Source organism: Acipenser ruthenus, chromosome 7 (genome assembly GCF_902713425.1).
Source record: "Acipenser ruthenus chromosome 7, fAciRut3.2 maternal haplotype, whole genome shotgun sequence".
Classification (NCBI taxonomy): domain Eukaryota; kingdom Metazoa; phylum Chordata; class Actinopteri; order Acipenseriformes; family Acipenseridae; genus Acipenser; species Acipenser ruthenus.
In genome coordinates, this window is record NC_081195.1 from 33990296 (window position 1) to 34008004 (window position 17709).

General features: G+C 41.0%; 1 protein-coding gene across 3 annotated transcripts in view; it reads left to right on the forward strand.

Annotated features, from left to right (window-relative positions):
- LOC117415972 (protein bicaudal D homolog 1-like) overlaps nt 1-17709 on the forward strand; it is a 138486-nt gene that overhangs the window by 94390 nt on the left and 26387 nt on the right. For all 3 annotated transcript variants that reach the window (XM_034026958.3, XM_034026960.3, XM_059026815.1), the window contains 4 exons: nt 5535-5687; nt 7207-7650; nt 15705-16808; nt 17194-17345. In XM_034026958.3, coding sequence (XP_033882849.2) covers nt 5535-5687; nt 7207-7650; nt 15705-16808; nt 17194-17345 — 1853 coding nt within the window. The remainder of the gene's footprint in view (nt 1-5534; nt 5688-7206; nt 7651-15704; nt 16809-17193; nt 17346-17709) is intronic.

Below are 17709 nucleotides of genomic sequence, written 5' to 3' on the forward strand. Positions count from 1 at the left end.
TTATCTCTTGAGCACATTGGTTCCTCCAACAATGTGTGATTGTGTTTATTCCAGCAGTCAGACGGTCGTCGGTGCAATTAAATGAAATCTTGCAATCTCGCATTTACCAGTCACTATACCTCCTCTCATAATCTCCTTTTAAAACTAACAGAGTGTACAAACCTGCAAACATGTGTATCTTATACAGCATTCAAGCTTCTTTCCATGTTATCCAACAGGCAGCATTCTGCAAACAGGTGATCTTGTTGTAATGGGGTACCATTGTGTGACGTTACCATTGCAAAACAAAGATTCCACAAAGATAGTAATGTAGATTTTAGTTTAATGCTTTCCATTACACTTATTGAAAAATACTACTGATGTAGCATTATAATACTAATGCACTGCCCTGAATAAACCCCAGTAGAAACATGAGAAGACCACAGCATTACCAGACCACCATTCAGATCACCCAAGTGACCAGCATTTCGCAGGTCAGAAACGCAAATTCACATTAAAACCCACAGACCACTCCCTTATTCATGTTCATATGAGTTACAACAATATGTATCCACCCCTAAGAGTTCAAAATATATTTTTGTATGGCTAAATCATTAATCTAATGGGTAATCTTTGGTATTTATATACTTCATTATTTTTGACCAACATTTTGTAAAAAGATTAGGTTTGTCATTGCGGTTTTTCTAATTGTATTACTTCTATCAGATGATTCCACCAATCTGCAACATAGAGAGGTTTTGATTCTTTCCAGTGACACAGCATGATTTTCTTTGCCAGTATGTGTGCTGAAAGTATTACCCTTTCTTTATATATAGGTAAATCCAGGTTATGTGTAAGTCCCAATATTGAAAGAGATGTTCTTTCTGGAATCTTTTATTCTATCATATTAGATATATGAATAATAATTTGATTCCAGTAGGCCCCTTTCTCCTGACTTTCCCATAAAATCTGAAACCTGGTTACACCTCCAACATGTGTCTGATGTAGATCATTCTTTTCATTTTGTAGGGCATGTAATAAAAGTTTTAGGTCCAAATCTAACAATGTCAGGACCCACTATTTTAGAAACTTTCCTTTTCAAATTTCCCCACAACAAAGCTTTTGTTTCAAAAATTATTAGAGATAATACCACTCTGCCTTCTTATCTCTAGAGTAAAATAAATTGGTCAAAAGATATAAATGAGAATCTTACTGAAGATGAAGGGAGAACATATGCAAAAATGTCAAGCTTTCAGCACTTTGCTCAAGACATAGACTTATTAAATAAAAAATGATCCACTTAAAATCATTTGATAAGAGCATCGACTTCTTCCTGGTAATCTGAATCAAATGGAAATATCAAATAAGACATTACAAAAACGTGGGACATTTCTTTTTACAAAAGGAGGATTATATTTTAATATATGAAACGCGTTTCCTATTTTAATTATCTAAACGTTGGCAGTTCTTAACATCTGCCTAAAAAACTTGTGTAAAGCCGTACCTCATTTCACTGTATTTTTATTGTCTTAGTATGCTAAATCATAGCACAGGAGCATCCACAGTTTGTTTACTCGGTTTGATCAATAACATAAACCCCTTTATGTTTTTCTTGATTGAAAATATCCCTAAGAAAGAATGAATGTTAAAGCTGGGCATTATTGTTAAATATCCACTGTTATCAGTCCAGGAGTGACTAGAGCAACATTTCTCAAATGCAGCCACCAGCTGGATTTTGTGCAGCCACAGCAGTCCCCCAGTAGCCCCCCAGTAGCCCCCAGCAACTCCTCAATTATGTCAGTGCTCATTGGTTGATCAACGAGAGAAGACTTTAGTAGTGCGACGTGAAAACAGTGGTATGGAGTACAGTAATGTTATTTTCTTTAGTGCGGAGTAACTGCACATGAATTCAAAGGCAAAAATCCTGTTCTGCCATAAATGACATAGTTGATAGATATTAGAAATACGTATCACATGTTTTTACCACCTTGTCAGAATTTGTGCGACAGTTTCTAAAATGACAAGTGATGGGTGGGACAGTAGGGATTAACATAAAAAACAGGATCAACAAAGTAAAGTGCTGCTTCAGATGCAGGTGTGCTTTACGCTTCCCAAACACTGGCCCAACTTGCAAGGTACATGTTACGTATATGGTACAGTGATCAAAGTTTTGTTTTGTTGTAATCCTATTTTCTGTTATTAGAGTAATACGAAAACAACAACTGGGAGGATTTTTCCTTCCACATTTATTTTTTGAAGTGTCTATTTAAATGTAATCTAACAGTTTCCACTTGGGTGTACAGCTAAAAAAAAAAAAAAAAAAAAGACATAAGTAAACCTCAGTGATGCGATTACTTTATGAAAATGTGTCTTTTGTCCCTTTATTGTGAAGAAACTATAAGGCAAAAATTTAAAAAATGATGTCTGCCTAAAATACACTGAGTGACAGGCAAAGCAATGCCTTCACAACCCATTATTCTGGAATATTACAGTTTTACATACGGTATAGTTTTATGATATAACAGCATTGCAAATTGTTATAATTTTGCTAGATTTAGCTGGGAATTGTGCAGCATGTGATTGTAACAGGAAAGATAAAGTAGTTTTTGTATTTATTTAACTTAGTAATGTACTTTAGCTTATTTTTATTTATTTAATTTCTCCCCAATGTGGAATGCCCAGTTATGTTTTTTCTCCTCAGCGCAGCGAGTCCCCACACAGCACAGATGTTCTGAGGGCGTATGAGCATCCTCCTATTATTATTTATTTATTATTATTTATTTCTTAGCAGACGCCCTTATCCAGGGCGACTTACAATCGTAAGCAAATACATTTCAAGTGTTACAATACAAGTAATACAATAAGAGCAAGAAATACAATAACTTTTGTTCAAGCAAAGTACAAGTGTGACAAACCACAATTCAATAATACAGCAGATAATAGTGATAGTTACATCAGGATGTGATTAAATACAAAGTACTACAGGTTAAACACTTGGCAGATTACAGTATTCTGAAGTACAGGATTAAATGCAGTAAAATAAGGGGCAGATAAGAGCAAAATAAAGCACATTTAAATGAAGGGTGATAGTGTCTCAGGATACAAACAGAGGAGTTCTACAGGTGCTGTTTGAAGAGGTGAGTCTTAAGGAGGCGCCGGAATGTGGTCAGGGACTGGGCAGTCCTGACATCTGTAGGAAGGTCATTCCACCACTGCGGAGCAAGGGTGGAGAAGGAGTGGGCTCTGGAGGCAGGGGAGCGTAGCGGAGGTAGAGCTAGTCTTTTAGTGCAGGCAGAGCGGAGAGGTCGAGTGGGGGTGTAGGGAGAGATGAGGGTCTGGAGGTAGCTGGGTGCAGTCTGGTCAAGGCATCTGTAGGCTAGTACAAGAGCCTTGAACTGGATGCGAGCGGTGATCGGGAGCCAGTGGAGCGAGCGGAGTAGTGGAGTAGCGTGGGCGAAGCGAGGCAGAGAGAACACCAGGTGGGCAGCAGAGTTCTGGATGAGCTGGAGCGGACGGGTGGCGGATGCAGGGAGGCCAGCCAGGAGGGAGTTGCAGTAGTCTAGGCGGGAGAGTACCAGGGCCTGGACCAGGAGCTGGGTAGCATAGTTGGTGAGGAAGGGTCGGATTCTTCGGATGTTGCTCAGGAAGAATCGGCAAGTGCGTGCCAGAGTGGAGATGTGCTGGGAATAAGAGAGGCAGGGGTCCAGGGTGACTCCAAGGTTCTTAGCTGAGGAAGAGGGAGAGAGTGTGGTAGATTCCAGAGGAACAGAGATAGAGAGATAGGAGGAGGGAAAGAAAAGGAGGTCAGATTTAGAGAGGTTGAGTTTGAGGTGATGCGAGTGCATCCAGGAGGAAATAGCAGGCAGACGGGTAGAGATACGGGAGGAGATGGTGGAGTCAGAGGTGGGGAAGGAGAGGAAAATCTGAGCATCATCAGCATAGAAATGGTATGAGAAACCATAGGATGCGATGAGGGGGCCCAGGGAGCGGGTGTAGAGAGAGAATAGGAGAGGACCCAAGACTGACCCTTGGGGGACTCCTGTTAAGAGAGGGTGAGGTGTGGAGGTTGCTCCACGCCAGGTTACCTGGTAAGTGCGGTTGGAGAGGTAGGAGGAGAACCAGGCCAGAGCAGTGCCAGAGATCCCCAGGTCAGCAAGAGATGATAGTAGAATAGAGTGATCAACAGTGTCAAAGGCAGCAGAGAGGTCGAGGAGAATTAGGACAGAGGAGAGAGAGGCAGCTCGGGCACACTTAAGTGAGTTGGTGACAGACAGGAGGGCGGTTTCAGTAGAGTGAGCAGAGCGGAAGCCAGATTGGAGAGGGTCAAGCAGAGAGTGGTTGGACAGGAAAGCAGAGAGCTGGCGGTGTACAGTCCGTTCGAGGGTTTTGGAGAGGAAGGGTAGGAGGGAGACAGGACGGTAGCTCTGGAGGGAGGTGGGGTCAAGGGTAGGTTTTTTGAGGAGGGGAGTGATAGAGGCTTTTTTGAAGGCAGAGGAAAAGATACCAGAAAGTAGAGAGGTGTTGAGGAGGGAGGAGATGAAGGGGAGTAGAGCAGGAGCAGCAGCTTGAAAGAGGTGAGTGGGGAGGGGGTCCAAGGCACACATGGTGGGTTTGTGACCCTGGAGCAGGGAGGAGAGGTCAGAGTCTGAGAGGGGCAAGAAGGTGGAGAAGGAGGGCGAGTTAGTAGGGGATGTAGTGGGTGTAGGGTTTGGAGCAGGAGGGGGTGCGGGGGAGGGAGAGGTGTTAAAGAGTTTGCGGATATCTGAGATTTTAGAAGAGAAGGAGGCAAAGTCTTCAGGGGAGATAGAGGAGGGAGGAGGAGGGGGGGAGGGTTTAGGAGGGAGGAGAAGGTAGAGAATAGTTTACGTGGGTTGTTAGTGGAGGCTTGGATTACAGATTGGAAATAAGCACATTTAGCAGAGGAGAGAGTAGAGGAGAAGGAGGAGAGGAGAGTGCGGTAAAGGTCTAGGGCAGCAGGGAGTTTGGTTCTCTTCCATTTCTTTTCAGCAGATCGCAGTGTGATTCTTGCCGAGCGGAGCACTGAGGAGAGCCAGGGATGGGGAGGGGAGGGGCGAGCAGGTCGGGAGGTGAGGGGACAGAGGGAGTCGGTGAGTGAGGAGAAGAGGGTGGAGGTAGCAGAGTCTACAGAGAGTTGTAAAAAGGAGTCGATAGGAGGGAGGTGAGAGAGCAGTGGAGGCAAGGACAGAGGGGGAGAGAGAGCGGAGGTTACGGCGAGAGGTGACACAAGCCTAAAGCCAGAATTGCTTTTGCAGCAATCCAGCAGAGGTGGGCAGGCTACCGATCCAGGAGAACAGAGATCAGCCCTGCATTTTATCCACTCTGAATGTGCTCTGTGTCTGGCCAGTAGGGTTCGCTGTTGTGCGATGAGGATAAAGAGTCCCTGCCGGTTTCCCATCCCCCACCCCAGGAGCGTCAGAGCCAATGTGATGCCCCCTTCGGAGTCCCCAGCAAAGTTCGGCCTCTTTGCACAGCCTCAGAATAATGAGGTGCTCGAGCTGCAGAGAGACTGAGCCGCTGTGTTCTCTGTGTTTCAGAATAACGAGGTGCTTGAGCTGCAGAGGACTCGTATGAAGGATGAGATTCGAGAGTACAAGTTCCGGGAGACGAGACTCCTGCAGGACTACACAGAGCTGGAGGAGGAGAACATCATGCTGCAGAAACTTGTCTCCACCCTCAAGCAGAACCAGGTCAGACCCACACTACACACTGCATTCACGTTGCACTTCTCATAACTTCACTGGAGTTGCATTACAAGCGTTTTAAATAGGCAGAGCCAACAATCACATCACCTAAAAAGGTACTAAAGGTTTTTGTTACAGTTTTTGTTTGTTTGTTTGTTTTGTTTTGTTTTTTGGGGGATCAAATGAGGCAGGCTGTGTTTTAAGACAACCTAAAAACTTCACAGAAACCCGGTTTAAGAAGCTGTACGATATCAGTAAGTCACGCAAGGCCAAATTAGAAATCAGACACAAACACAGCCTCCGGTATTTTAATATGCATTAGTTTATTTGCATTTGGAACGAAAATTTCTCAAGCTAAAAGAAAACTACATGGAAACACACACAACTCGAAACTACTACCAAAATAGTGAGAAAAAGGTGAAACTTATTTTTATTTTTCCATGGAGATTGCCCCACTGTAATCCATATAAACCTAGGTCGTTTCCTCCTGTTGATTTCTCGCCAATGTATTTTCCGAAGTACTGGTACCTTCACATACACTTGTTGGTAATGGATTAAAACAGCGGGTCAGCGCTGGTGTTTTGTTTAATGCATCTTCCTCACGATTCTTGTGTTTCTGCGTCGCTCTCATACTTCCTAGGTGCTGCTTTGTCAGACATTTACAGGTTCTGCTCTGCGTCACGTTCGCGTCGCAGCACACCTGATAAAAGTGGCACGTGACTTGATCGCAGGTCAAGTCATATGATCAGGCAGTCCCTGCTCCTCCAATGCAATACGGCTTGGTAAAACAGACCTGTTGTTCCGATCCAGAGTCACACGCTACTTATTCATTTTTTAGATATTGTATTATAAATGATATTTAGGGGCCCCTCAAAATCTGAGGCCCTGGGCTGCAGCCCCTAAAACCCCTGTGTTAATCTGGCCCTGGCTTTGAGTATCTGCACACCCCTGGTAATCAATCAAAGAAGGGTGTCATGATATTCCAGAGCATTGCATTAATATCGTCACAAGATTACCCCGTTTACTTTACACACAAATGACCATCATTGAATAATGTTCAAACCAAAAAATGATGTTTCTGATGTCAGAAATAAACTTTAAAAAAATCACTCTAATTGAAAGACAATATTTTCTATGTATTGTTTTATAAAGTAATTATGTGAGCTACTACATGGTGGTATGTTATACATTTTATTCCCAGTTTACAAAAAAGAAATATCCTGATATTCTGCAAAATTTTGAAAGAATATACCTGATGAAGACATGCTCCTCACAGTGGTATGTTATACATTTTATTCCCAGTTTACAAAAAAGAAATATCCTGATATTCTGCAAAATTTTGAAAGAATATACCTGATGAAAACATGCTCCTCACAGTAATAAACAGTTTATAATATGCCATTTTTTTCGATAAACATAATTGGTAGAAAAGTAGAAATACTTGTAGGTGTAGTGCATGTTCATGGTAATACATTGCAAAAGCTTTTACACAAACTCTTCCTTTGCTCTTGTGCGCCCTCTGCAGGTGGAGTACGAAGGGCTGAAGCACGAGATCAAATGCCTGGAGGAGGAGACGGTCCTTCTCAACAGCCAGCTGGAAGACGCGCTGCGCCTGAAGGAGATCTCGGAGAGCCAGCTGGAGGAGGCCCTGGACACCCTGAAGAATGAGCGTGAGCAGAAGAACAACCTGCGGAAGGAGCTCTCGCAGTACATCAGCATGAGCGACAGCATGTACAGCACCCACCTCAGCATCTCCGTCGACGGGCTCAAGTTCAACGAGGAGGCCAACAACGGCACGCCCAACAACGAGGACAAGTGCAACGGGCACGTCCATGGCCCACTGGTCAAGCTCAACGGAGACTACCGGGGCTCCACCTCCCGGAAAGGAGAGGCGCTGCACCCCGTCTCCGACCTCTTCAGCGAACTCAACCTCTCCGAGATGCAGAAGCTCAAACAACAGCTGCTACAGGTAGGTCTGCACAGGCATGGGTGTTTAGTCGCTGTAGCAATGGGACTTGGCCACGCATACACAAAGTGGGTATAATCAGTGTGTACGAGGCAGCAGGGTGGAGGCTATGCGTGAACCGGCAACTCTGCGCACCGCAAGCAAGCATCTACAAAGCAATTCATAGTTATAGAGCTTTTAACCTCATCTCATCTCAACAATATGGGACAGAATCCATAACGGCAGTGCATCACACCACACTGCCCATTACAGAGGGAAGGTGCAAACACAGAGGGAGAAGTTGTTTATGTCATTACTCACAAATTGATTATTTTTTAGTTATCCACCAGGGACCATTGTGTTTTTTGTTTATACCACACATCATTAATCATTTACTTATGATGATAGATTTGATCAAGTAGTTTTATCTTTTTGCAGATTAAGCATTGCCATTGCTGTGCTGAGCTCTGAATTCAAAGCCGTTATTGTAAAGTCACACTGCTACAAGCTGGCTGTTGAAATTTGAATACGCTTTGGAACTCCCACACACGTAGTATAAACTGGTTTCATTGTAAAAGCACAAAGTATAAGACAATCATAAACAAATAATAGCAAATAAAATGAAAAGAGACAGACATTTATTACTTTATTTAGCACTACTGAGTGTTTAATAGTAATAAAAAGAGAACATGATTTGATCATGATTTGAACTGCATGATGCAGGTGCATACATCAGCATCCCAAATGAACCAAGGAGTAGAGTTTTGTAGTTTTGGTGCATAGCAGTTCAAAGCCTGATCCCTCTTCATTGTTCTGCCAGACACACACACACTTACACATGCACTGTGTTACACTGTAACAAAAACAGCTTGATCATGTTATTTGAAGGGTGTGGCAAACATGTTAAGGTGCTTTGTTCATGAGTTCCAGAGCTGGTTATCAGTTCTTATTGTCTAGATCAGCGAGAGTGTCTTTATATTAGTAAGTGCCAGCACCATCTGGAGTCCTGCAGCGTATTGCCAGAAAAACTAAAAGGAAATTGTTTGCAAAGTGGCACGTCTAATCTGTGTTACTGTGAAAGGGGAGTTGTGGGTATCCACTTACAGAATGGGAGAAACCCAGAAACTGACTTAGCAAAACCATAGATGTCCAGGATTTTTATTATTTGTGCTGTAGTTGCAGGTACCAGCAATGGTAAATCCGAGTATGGGATTGAGCAGGACAGATTGCACTGTAGGGAAGTGTAAAGAAATACGCCTATAGGTGGCGTTGCGCTGCAGGGGTGTATCCTCACACACCATCCTTATAAAATCCTGTGAACTGCCTATTCCTTTTCAAGAGCGACTGTTAGTCTGTTAGTGTTAGACTGTTAGTGACGGTACGCTGGCCCTGTTACACTTGCAGATATTTATTGCAGGCCATTAGGACTCTAGGGCAGAATCTACACTTGGGAGAAAGCACCGGAACACAGACTTCAATAAATAATACAAACACAGCGATTGAGTAATTACAACTAGAACCACACAGAATAACTATACGTGACTATAGGAGAAACATGGCGGTTGTTCTTCTGAAGAATTATACAGTCATCTGTTTTAAATAAAAATAATTAAACAGTGCAGAATAACTACTAGTACCTTTCTTTAAAAAAAAAAAAAAAAAATCCTTCACTGATTACCCTTTGACTGTATATGTTACATGATTTTCCCCTAGAGAACGAACCTCTTTCTGTGATGGAGATAATTAACAGTTCAGCATTACTTGACACTCCCTATACTTTTACCTTCTCCAATCGACCCACACAGCATGCAGTACTGTGCACAGCAGTGCAAGAATCAGGCATTCTTTACTGCTCAGGAATTAAGACAAGTGGTTCTCATACACTGGTAATTTCCTGCTGCTGCCTGGGGTGAAAGCTTATTCCATTTCATGTTTAATGCTGTGGTGCTGAAGTTTTAAATAGAATGCCAGCGATTGGCAATAAAACCAGAGATTTATTCCAAATGATATCTGCTGTTAAGGTATACCCCCTCCCCCCTTTCTCATTTGAAATTATATTGAGAAGAGGAATGGCAGGCTAGTGACATGGAAACACTGTTCATAAAACTGTTCATATTGTCATATTCATTCCATCTTGTAAAAGTTTACTACAGTATTTATGCAGTTTACCCATGCTTTTCCCATGGTTATACTATGCATTTACCATAGTCTATCTGGTTTGCCATGTTTATTAAGATGGTATACCATACCTCGCTATTCTTTACAATGCTTGCCTATACATTAGCATGCTACCACTATGCCCTGTTATACTTTGCTATGCTTTTACTATGAGAGTTTTATAAGGGATTGCATGTTATCAATTTACAACTAATGCTGAAGTACTGGGCGTGATGCCTGTTGTTCCACACTGCCAGCGCATGTTTAAACATGCACTGTATACAACAATGATATGGCATTTAGATTTCAAGACCACGTCACTTTAACATACTTTGCATAAAATATTTGTTAAGGCAGGAAAAAGGCAGCAAAAAGGTAATTACATCCTCACTAGGTACTCCTTGAACTCGTGAGCCTCAAAACACCTGTGGAGGGAATCTATATATCTAACATTTAATGCTTAATCTGCAGGGAGCATTTGCGTTGATAGTATAAGTTTGCATTTAAAGGTTTATAGCTTGAGCAAATGTCAGATGGAACATTTTGTGGTTTCTTTATAGAAATGAAACTAGACATCTCTATCCAGACACAGACTCAGGAGGCGCAATAAGAACATGCGTCTAGTTTGTAACGGTTGGCTATCTGGGGTGCCAGGCAAATGCATAATCTACCATATTTAATTGTCACCAAACCGCTACTAGGACATAGTAATTCACTTTTCCATATGTGACACCACTACACCCTATATATGCCCAGGGAATAATAACTATGTAATTGAAAATAAATAATTAACAAACAGGACAGAAGAGGTAAACAGCTAGGGGAAGAAGCATTGAGGAACCATACCATCCTCAAGCATTTATTACGCTCTACAAGTAACAAGCAGGCCTCTTGGTTACTGACAGTGAACTAACAAAGGAAAATATACTAGTTAATTACATCAATTGACCAATCACACTATTAATTGGTTATACGGACACCAACCATAAATATATTGCACAGCATTGTTAGATATTGCACAGCATTGTTATATATTGCACTCAAATAAGTTACACACACACACATTATATATTATATATATATATATATATATATATATATATATATATATTTGCACACTTAAACTTGTTACACATATTGTACATAAGTAGCTAATAAATATATTGCACATAACATAGTTAGCACATAATCACACTATTAATTGGTTATACTGAGCCAACAGGTTATTATATTGCACGTCACTATATATTGCGCAACCAGTTATAGTGTACTCAAATAAGTTATTGAACCCAATAAGAACCCAATAAGTTATACATATATATATTTGCACACTTAATAAACTCGTTACACATATTAATCAAATGTTGCACAAGAGTTCCAGCACGTTTATCCAAAAAAGCAGGAGAAATGAAAGAAACAGAAATAAAGTGCATCTGTGTTTAAGAACAAATTGCAATAAATTTCCATTAGTTTAAGAGCAATAAAACTAGTAGTACGCTCTCCTTTTCCACCGTAATAAAGAATCAGCATGAAATAGTTAAGACAGTTCGATGAAAATGCAATTGTCCATATCAGGAAAAACTATAAACAAAAGTTTATTTTCTCAAACCCGATGTAGATTCGGCAGCACACGTCTCCCCAGGTTCCACGCGCACTCCAGCCACAGCTCACTCGAATAGTTCGTTGTTTTTCTTTACTCTGTTCTGTAAAACATCCAACAGCTATACTTGCAAAACAAACAAAACACAGCTAAACTTGTCGTCTTCAGTAGCGTGCCGCACAACGTCCTTTCCCGTCCTGCAACAGTGCTAGCTTTATACCCCTGCCCCTGCAATCCCAATGTTACGTAATCATTTTTTTTTAAAGGAAGCAAGTAATATATAGACAAGCACCGACACATTTACCTATCGTCACAAGTTTAGATACAAAGAGAGGTGGAAGTAAGTTTGTATGTGCGGGTAAGGTGTGAGCTAACAGGGTGATCACCTCAACGACTGGATATTGAACAAGAAGATGGGAGGCCCATGATGTTTGTGTATAAATATATGTGTTTTTATTAATTAAGTATTTACTTATAAGTTTTCATTTTATTCCATATATAGAATATTGCTTTGGCTTAGGACTCAGGGCGCAGTTCTGCTATAATGTGTCTGTAAGATGTGTTTTTACTTCTGCAAAATCATGGCATGCTCCGGCAGCAAAAGGTTAGACAACAGAAAATAGAATATAGAACGAGGCCTAAACCACAAAATACGTGCAGGAATGAACATACACTGACAGTACTGGGTAACAACGACAAAAACTATGGAAAACAACTCCTTTTAAGGAAAGTCTCTGTTCATCCTATATGACGTCAATGTACGTATAAATCTCTCTGTATTCGGTTGATAGTCAAGTCCGAATTGTATTTTGAATGCATTTGCTGGCTTCCTTTGCGCATCGTATTAAAGCTTATAAGATCACTGCTCCATGCTGTCTTGTGTCGAGTCTTTTCAAAAAAACCCACTACACATCCTGAAGTATTAATTAATTTCATGTTCACCAGTTTCCTTTGATAAAAAATAAAAGCAGTTTTGTATGGTTTAACAGAGTCACCACAGCATGTGTTATGTATAATATAAAAATAAATACTTAAAAAAATATTGCATGATTCTGATTCCTTATTCAGTACTGTGATTCAATGTATATTAAATATTTATGATAGTCTATTCTTCATTGAGACGACAAGCTTGTTCAATTACAGTAGGTGTAGGATGGAATTTAGATTCATTATTACAATCCCAGTGTGTTACTCTGAAGTCCCCTGTGTCTCACCTTGTAAAAAGCACTACCTAGGGGAATAAGTCATGTGAGCGGTTATGCCAAGTTGCATTCACACCATTTAGGGAGAACAATTGTCTTGCAGGCTGTGGCTCGCCTCCAGGGTTTAGTAGCCTGGTAATATCCATTGAGTAGGTTTGGCAGGTTATAACAGGTTGGAACAGTAGGTCAGAGGTCAAACACTTCTTTTCAGCCCTCTTGATTTAGAAATACTAAAAGAAACTCAATGTCTAATGATAAATGTTTCAATTAGACTGTGTCTTCAAGAGGCTATAGCCTAAAAATCTAACATGAAATGCTGTACTACTATTATGGCTTCCGGTACATTTCTGCAATATCATTTTGTAGTTTCTTTGATTACATGATGTTAAATAAAAAGTCTAAATCATGTTTATATATATATATATATATATATATATATATATATATATATATATATATATATGATGTCTCAATCCTAAAATTCTAGGTGATGCAAAACTTTTGGTCATAGCTGTACAGCTCTTTGTATGCTGTTGTACAGCAAGGCCACCGACACAAGCACGTCTGCTTGCCTTGTCAGGAAGAGTTATTAGGCAATTACTAGATTCATCTATAGTATGCAATAAAGGCACAGTCCTGCTGGCTATTGTACACCAATAGGAGACGTTGGATTGTACTAGTAGCCAAGAGCAGAAATAATTTCTTAGTTATAAATATTTGTTCATGGAAATTAACAAACCTATTAATTATTTACAGTGTTGGGATTTTTTAAACTGTGAAGCCAGACCTAAAATGTAAAACCATCTCATGTTGTTTTTATTTATTTATTTATTTTTTTTAAAGCAATCCTGCCACGAGCATTTCAACACTTAAATATTGCAGCTCCCCTGTGTTTTTTTGTTTTGAATTATTAACAGCATGATGGCGCTGGTCATGTTGCTTCACATCATGTCTGCCTGCCTGCCTTCATTTTATTATGCTTTATCCCACATATATTCTATTAAATATTTCAATCACCAGACTTGAATTTGAATTGCAGTGTATATTCCATGGTTCAGTTCAAACACAGCACAACTTGATTTTGTTACTAAAGTTCCCTACCCACTAGCAGCCACTGAGATCACTGCATCTGACAGAAGGAACCGCAGACAGGGAAATCCACGAATCAAGCAGCATCACCCAGTAACCTCAGGCATGACTACATTTATCCAGCGTAAAACATTTTGGCTTCAACTTGTTTTCAGTATTTTTGTGCATGTGTAAATACTCCCTCGCTATCCAGCACTGCTACTTGATTATTCTATATTTACTTTACCTGATCATTCTATAGATGAACATTCAGACTGAAGCTAAGTACCACTAGTCATTTGTATTGGAAAAAGTTACAGTCAATCCTGTATAATAGAATGGCAAGGATCATCCTCCTATTCATTTCAATAACCTATGTGATGTCATAGCCATGTCGGTGTCCTGAGGCTATGGCTATGACTCACCATGGCTATGACGTCACATGTTCTCTTTTAAACCTATTGTTGTTAGTTGTTTGAAATTACAAATGAACTCATAACCATTAAATAATCACAGTATGGCACTCCAGAGTGTGTGTCGTTGTGGGATATTGCCACAGATAGCCAGTCTTGCTATATTATTAATGAAAGACCATTGGAGTATATTAGCGATTATAGGCTAAAGATTATTATGATGACTGCTTAGCAGTTTCAGTGAGCTAATTGGCCTGTACTGTCACATGATTTAATTGTAGCAATACGTCTGTTAAATGGCAGTGGTAAGTGTACTTGCATTATTGTAATGCATTCTCCATTCTGTAGAGGCACTCACACATTCTTCAGTATTTATGAATTCATAAATGCATGACGTAACTCATTTTTATTACTTCTTCTGTATCAGAAATCTGCCAGGCTTTTTTTGAAGGGCTCGGGCTTTATTTTTCACACTAATCCCAAAAGCTGTGCAGAGCTGTTTTGATATTAATATTAATCAAATCTTCAAACCAATAAACCCAGTTCCTTTTACAACGTCCATTATAAACTGTTTTGTGGTTCATGATGGATGATAAGAGAAACCTAAATAATGTACGATCAACGTACCTAATAAAAAACCTAAAAAAAAAAAATGAATCGATTAAAACAGGCTTTATTTGAACCACTTGATGAGAACTGCTGGAAAATATCTCCTTCTGATTGCTATTTCAAAAGCTGCCTGAAAAGGCCTTGTATTTCATAGACAGTTACCTCAGACCAGGAAAGCGTATATCCAAAAAGATGCAAAGAAAAAATAATTTGTCAGAAGCTGTTAGATTGGAAATATATCTTTAATGCTTGTAAGACAAAAGTACTTTACATTTAGCGCCAAATGTTAAAAATGCGAAAATAATTAGCCCATCTGTTACAAAGCTCGTTATATTTTTACAGACCATTGATTAATGTTCTAAACAGTCTTTTAAATGCCACTAAGGTTGCAAAAGGGATCATGCCCTCTCCCGTCACCCTTGGCTGTTTATCACCTCATTGAAATACTCCAGCCAGTATAGAATGAGAGTAGAGGTTAGGGCTCTGGACTCTTGACCGGAGGGTCGTGGGTTCAATCCCTGGTGGGGACACTGCTGCTGTACCCTTGAGCAAGGTGCTTTACCTAGATTGCTCCAGTAAAAAAACAACTGTATAAATGGGTAATTGTATGTAAAAAATATTATGATATCTTGTAACAATTGTAAGTCGCCCTGGATAAGGGCGTCAGCTAAGTAATAATAATAATAATAATAATAATAATAATAATAATAATAATAATAATAATAAATAGATTGGGACAGGCTCCTGCTAGAAAATAAAAGCATAAGCTAGGACAGCTTATATCTAAGTACTTTGCTGTTTAAAGTTTTACAGCATTTAAATGTTCTGACATAAAGTATCATGAAACAGAAAGCAGAATCCTACAATGTGTGCATGTACTGTACAGTACAGGAGAATTAATTTAATTATATTAATTAACAATATTGTAATTGGTGCAATACTGGCATAGTACTGTATAGTACAAAGTAAAAGACAGAAAACTCAAATCAGCATCAGAAATAATGGCCGTGGTTCATTTCCTTCTATTAGGTGGAGCGAGAGAAAGCCAACCTCCTGTCCAACCTCCAGGAGTCTCAAACGCAGCTGGAGCACACCAAAGGAGCATTGATGGAGCAGCATGAACGCATACACCGCTTGACCGAGCATGTCAACTCCATGAAGAGGCTGCATAGCAACAAGGAGCTCCCGATGGACCTGGAGACGGAGAAATCGGTCCGCGAAGCCTCTCAGCAGGGCCATGACTACGAAGTGGACATCAACGGGCTGGAGATCCTGGAGTGCAAGTACAAGGTGGCCGTCTCTGAGGTCATCGACCTCAAGGCTGAGATCAAAGCCCTGAAGGAGAAGTACAACAAGTGCTTGGAGAGCTACACGGACGAGAAGACCAAGGGGGAGAGCAAGATCCAGGTGCTGGATGAGCAGGTGGCCAGGCTGGAAAAGACCCACAAGGAGTGCGGGGAGCGGATCTCCTGCTTGGAGAGAGAACTGCAGACGGTGACGGGAATGGCTAACGAGAACCACAACACCCTCAACACAGCACAAGATGAGCTGGTGACCTTCAGCGAGGAGCTGGCCCAGCTCTACCACCACGTCTGCCTCTGCAACAATGAGACGCCCAACCGGGTGATGCTGGACTATTACAGGCAGAGTCGAGTGACCCGCAGCGGGAGCCTAAAGGGGACTGATGACCCCAGGGGACTCTTATCTCCGCGGCTAGCACGTCGGGCCATGGTGACACCCTCAGAACACAAGAGCCCAGCAGAACAAGCTCCAAAGGACGCTGGCGAAGCCAACAAGGAGCAAAGCCAGAGTCCCACCCGGACCCCCATAGTTTCCCCCGTGATAACTGCCCCACCCTCATCTCCCGTCACAGAGTCCAGCGACCTCCGCAAGGAGCCCATGAACATTTACAACCTCAACGCCATTATCCGAGACCAGATCAAGCACCTGCAGAAAGCCGTGGACCGGTCCCTCCTGCTCTCCAGACAGCGTGCAGCGGCGAGGGAGCTGGCCCCCATGATTGATAAAGACAAGGAAGCAGTGATGGAGGAGATCCTCAAGTTAAAATCGCTGCTGAGCACCAAGCGGGAGCAGATAGCCACGCTGCGCTTAGTCCTGAAAGCCAACAAACAGGTAAGGGTTGTGATAATTAAGAGTATGATCAAGACTTAACGTGTTGGCTAGCATACAAATATGGTTTTGGAAGATGAATACAATAGAAATTATTAAACAATAACACAGTGTTAGTGGGGAACCACAACCAAGAGACTATGGTGCAGTATTTACATGTGCTTGTAGAACGGTATTATGGGACAACAGGGAGCCAAGACCGTATAGCCTTATAACTGGTTCTGCAGTATAACAAGTAAGCACTGTACTTAACTGAACCAATTTAGCAAGTGTTACTTGATGGTACTGTACAGGCTCACCAGATTGTACTAAATAAAATATAATCCTAAATAAGATATAATCCTGTGTGTTAATTCCGTACGTCAATTCTGTGTGTTAATTCTTTCAGACAGCTGAAGTTGCTCTCGCCAACCTGAAAAGCAAATATGAAAACGAGAAGTCAATGGTGACGGAAACCATGATGAAACTCCGAAATGAGCTGAAGGCCTTGAAGGAAGACGCAGCCACCTTCTCCTCCCTGAGAGCCATGTTTGCCACCAGGTGAAAAGCACAGCTTTTTTTTTTTTTTAATTATTATTTTGAGAGCGCTAAAGAGTTTCCAAGAGCCATTTCATTAGGGACTAGCTTTTATTAAAGTCCAGTCCATTTAATAAACACAGCAGGGAGTAAAAAGTGAAACCCTGGCAGATCAGACTGACGAGTTAAAGAGCGAGATGCTTGCGATTGTCTTAAACCATGTTTTAATTGAGACCTTCTCCCTAGTTAGTAGTTCTTCCTCTCTCTTACACTCTTTTCTCAGACTGCTTTTCACTTGTTGGCTTTTTAAAATAAAGCCACACCAATGTTTCTTCCACAATAGAGGGGGACTGAATTAAAGTATATTTTTTTCAATGGCCAATTGAAT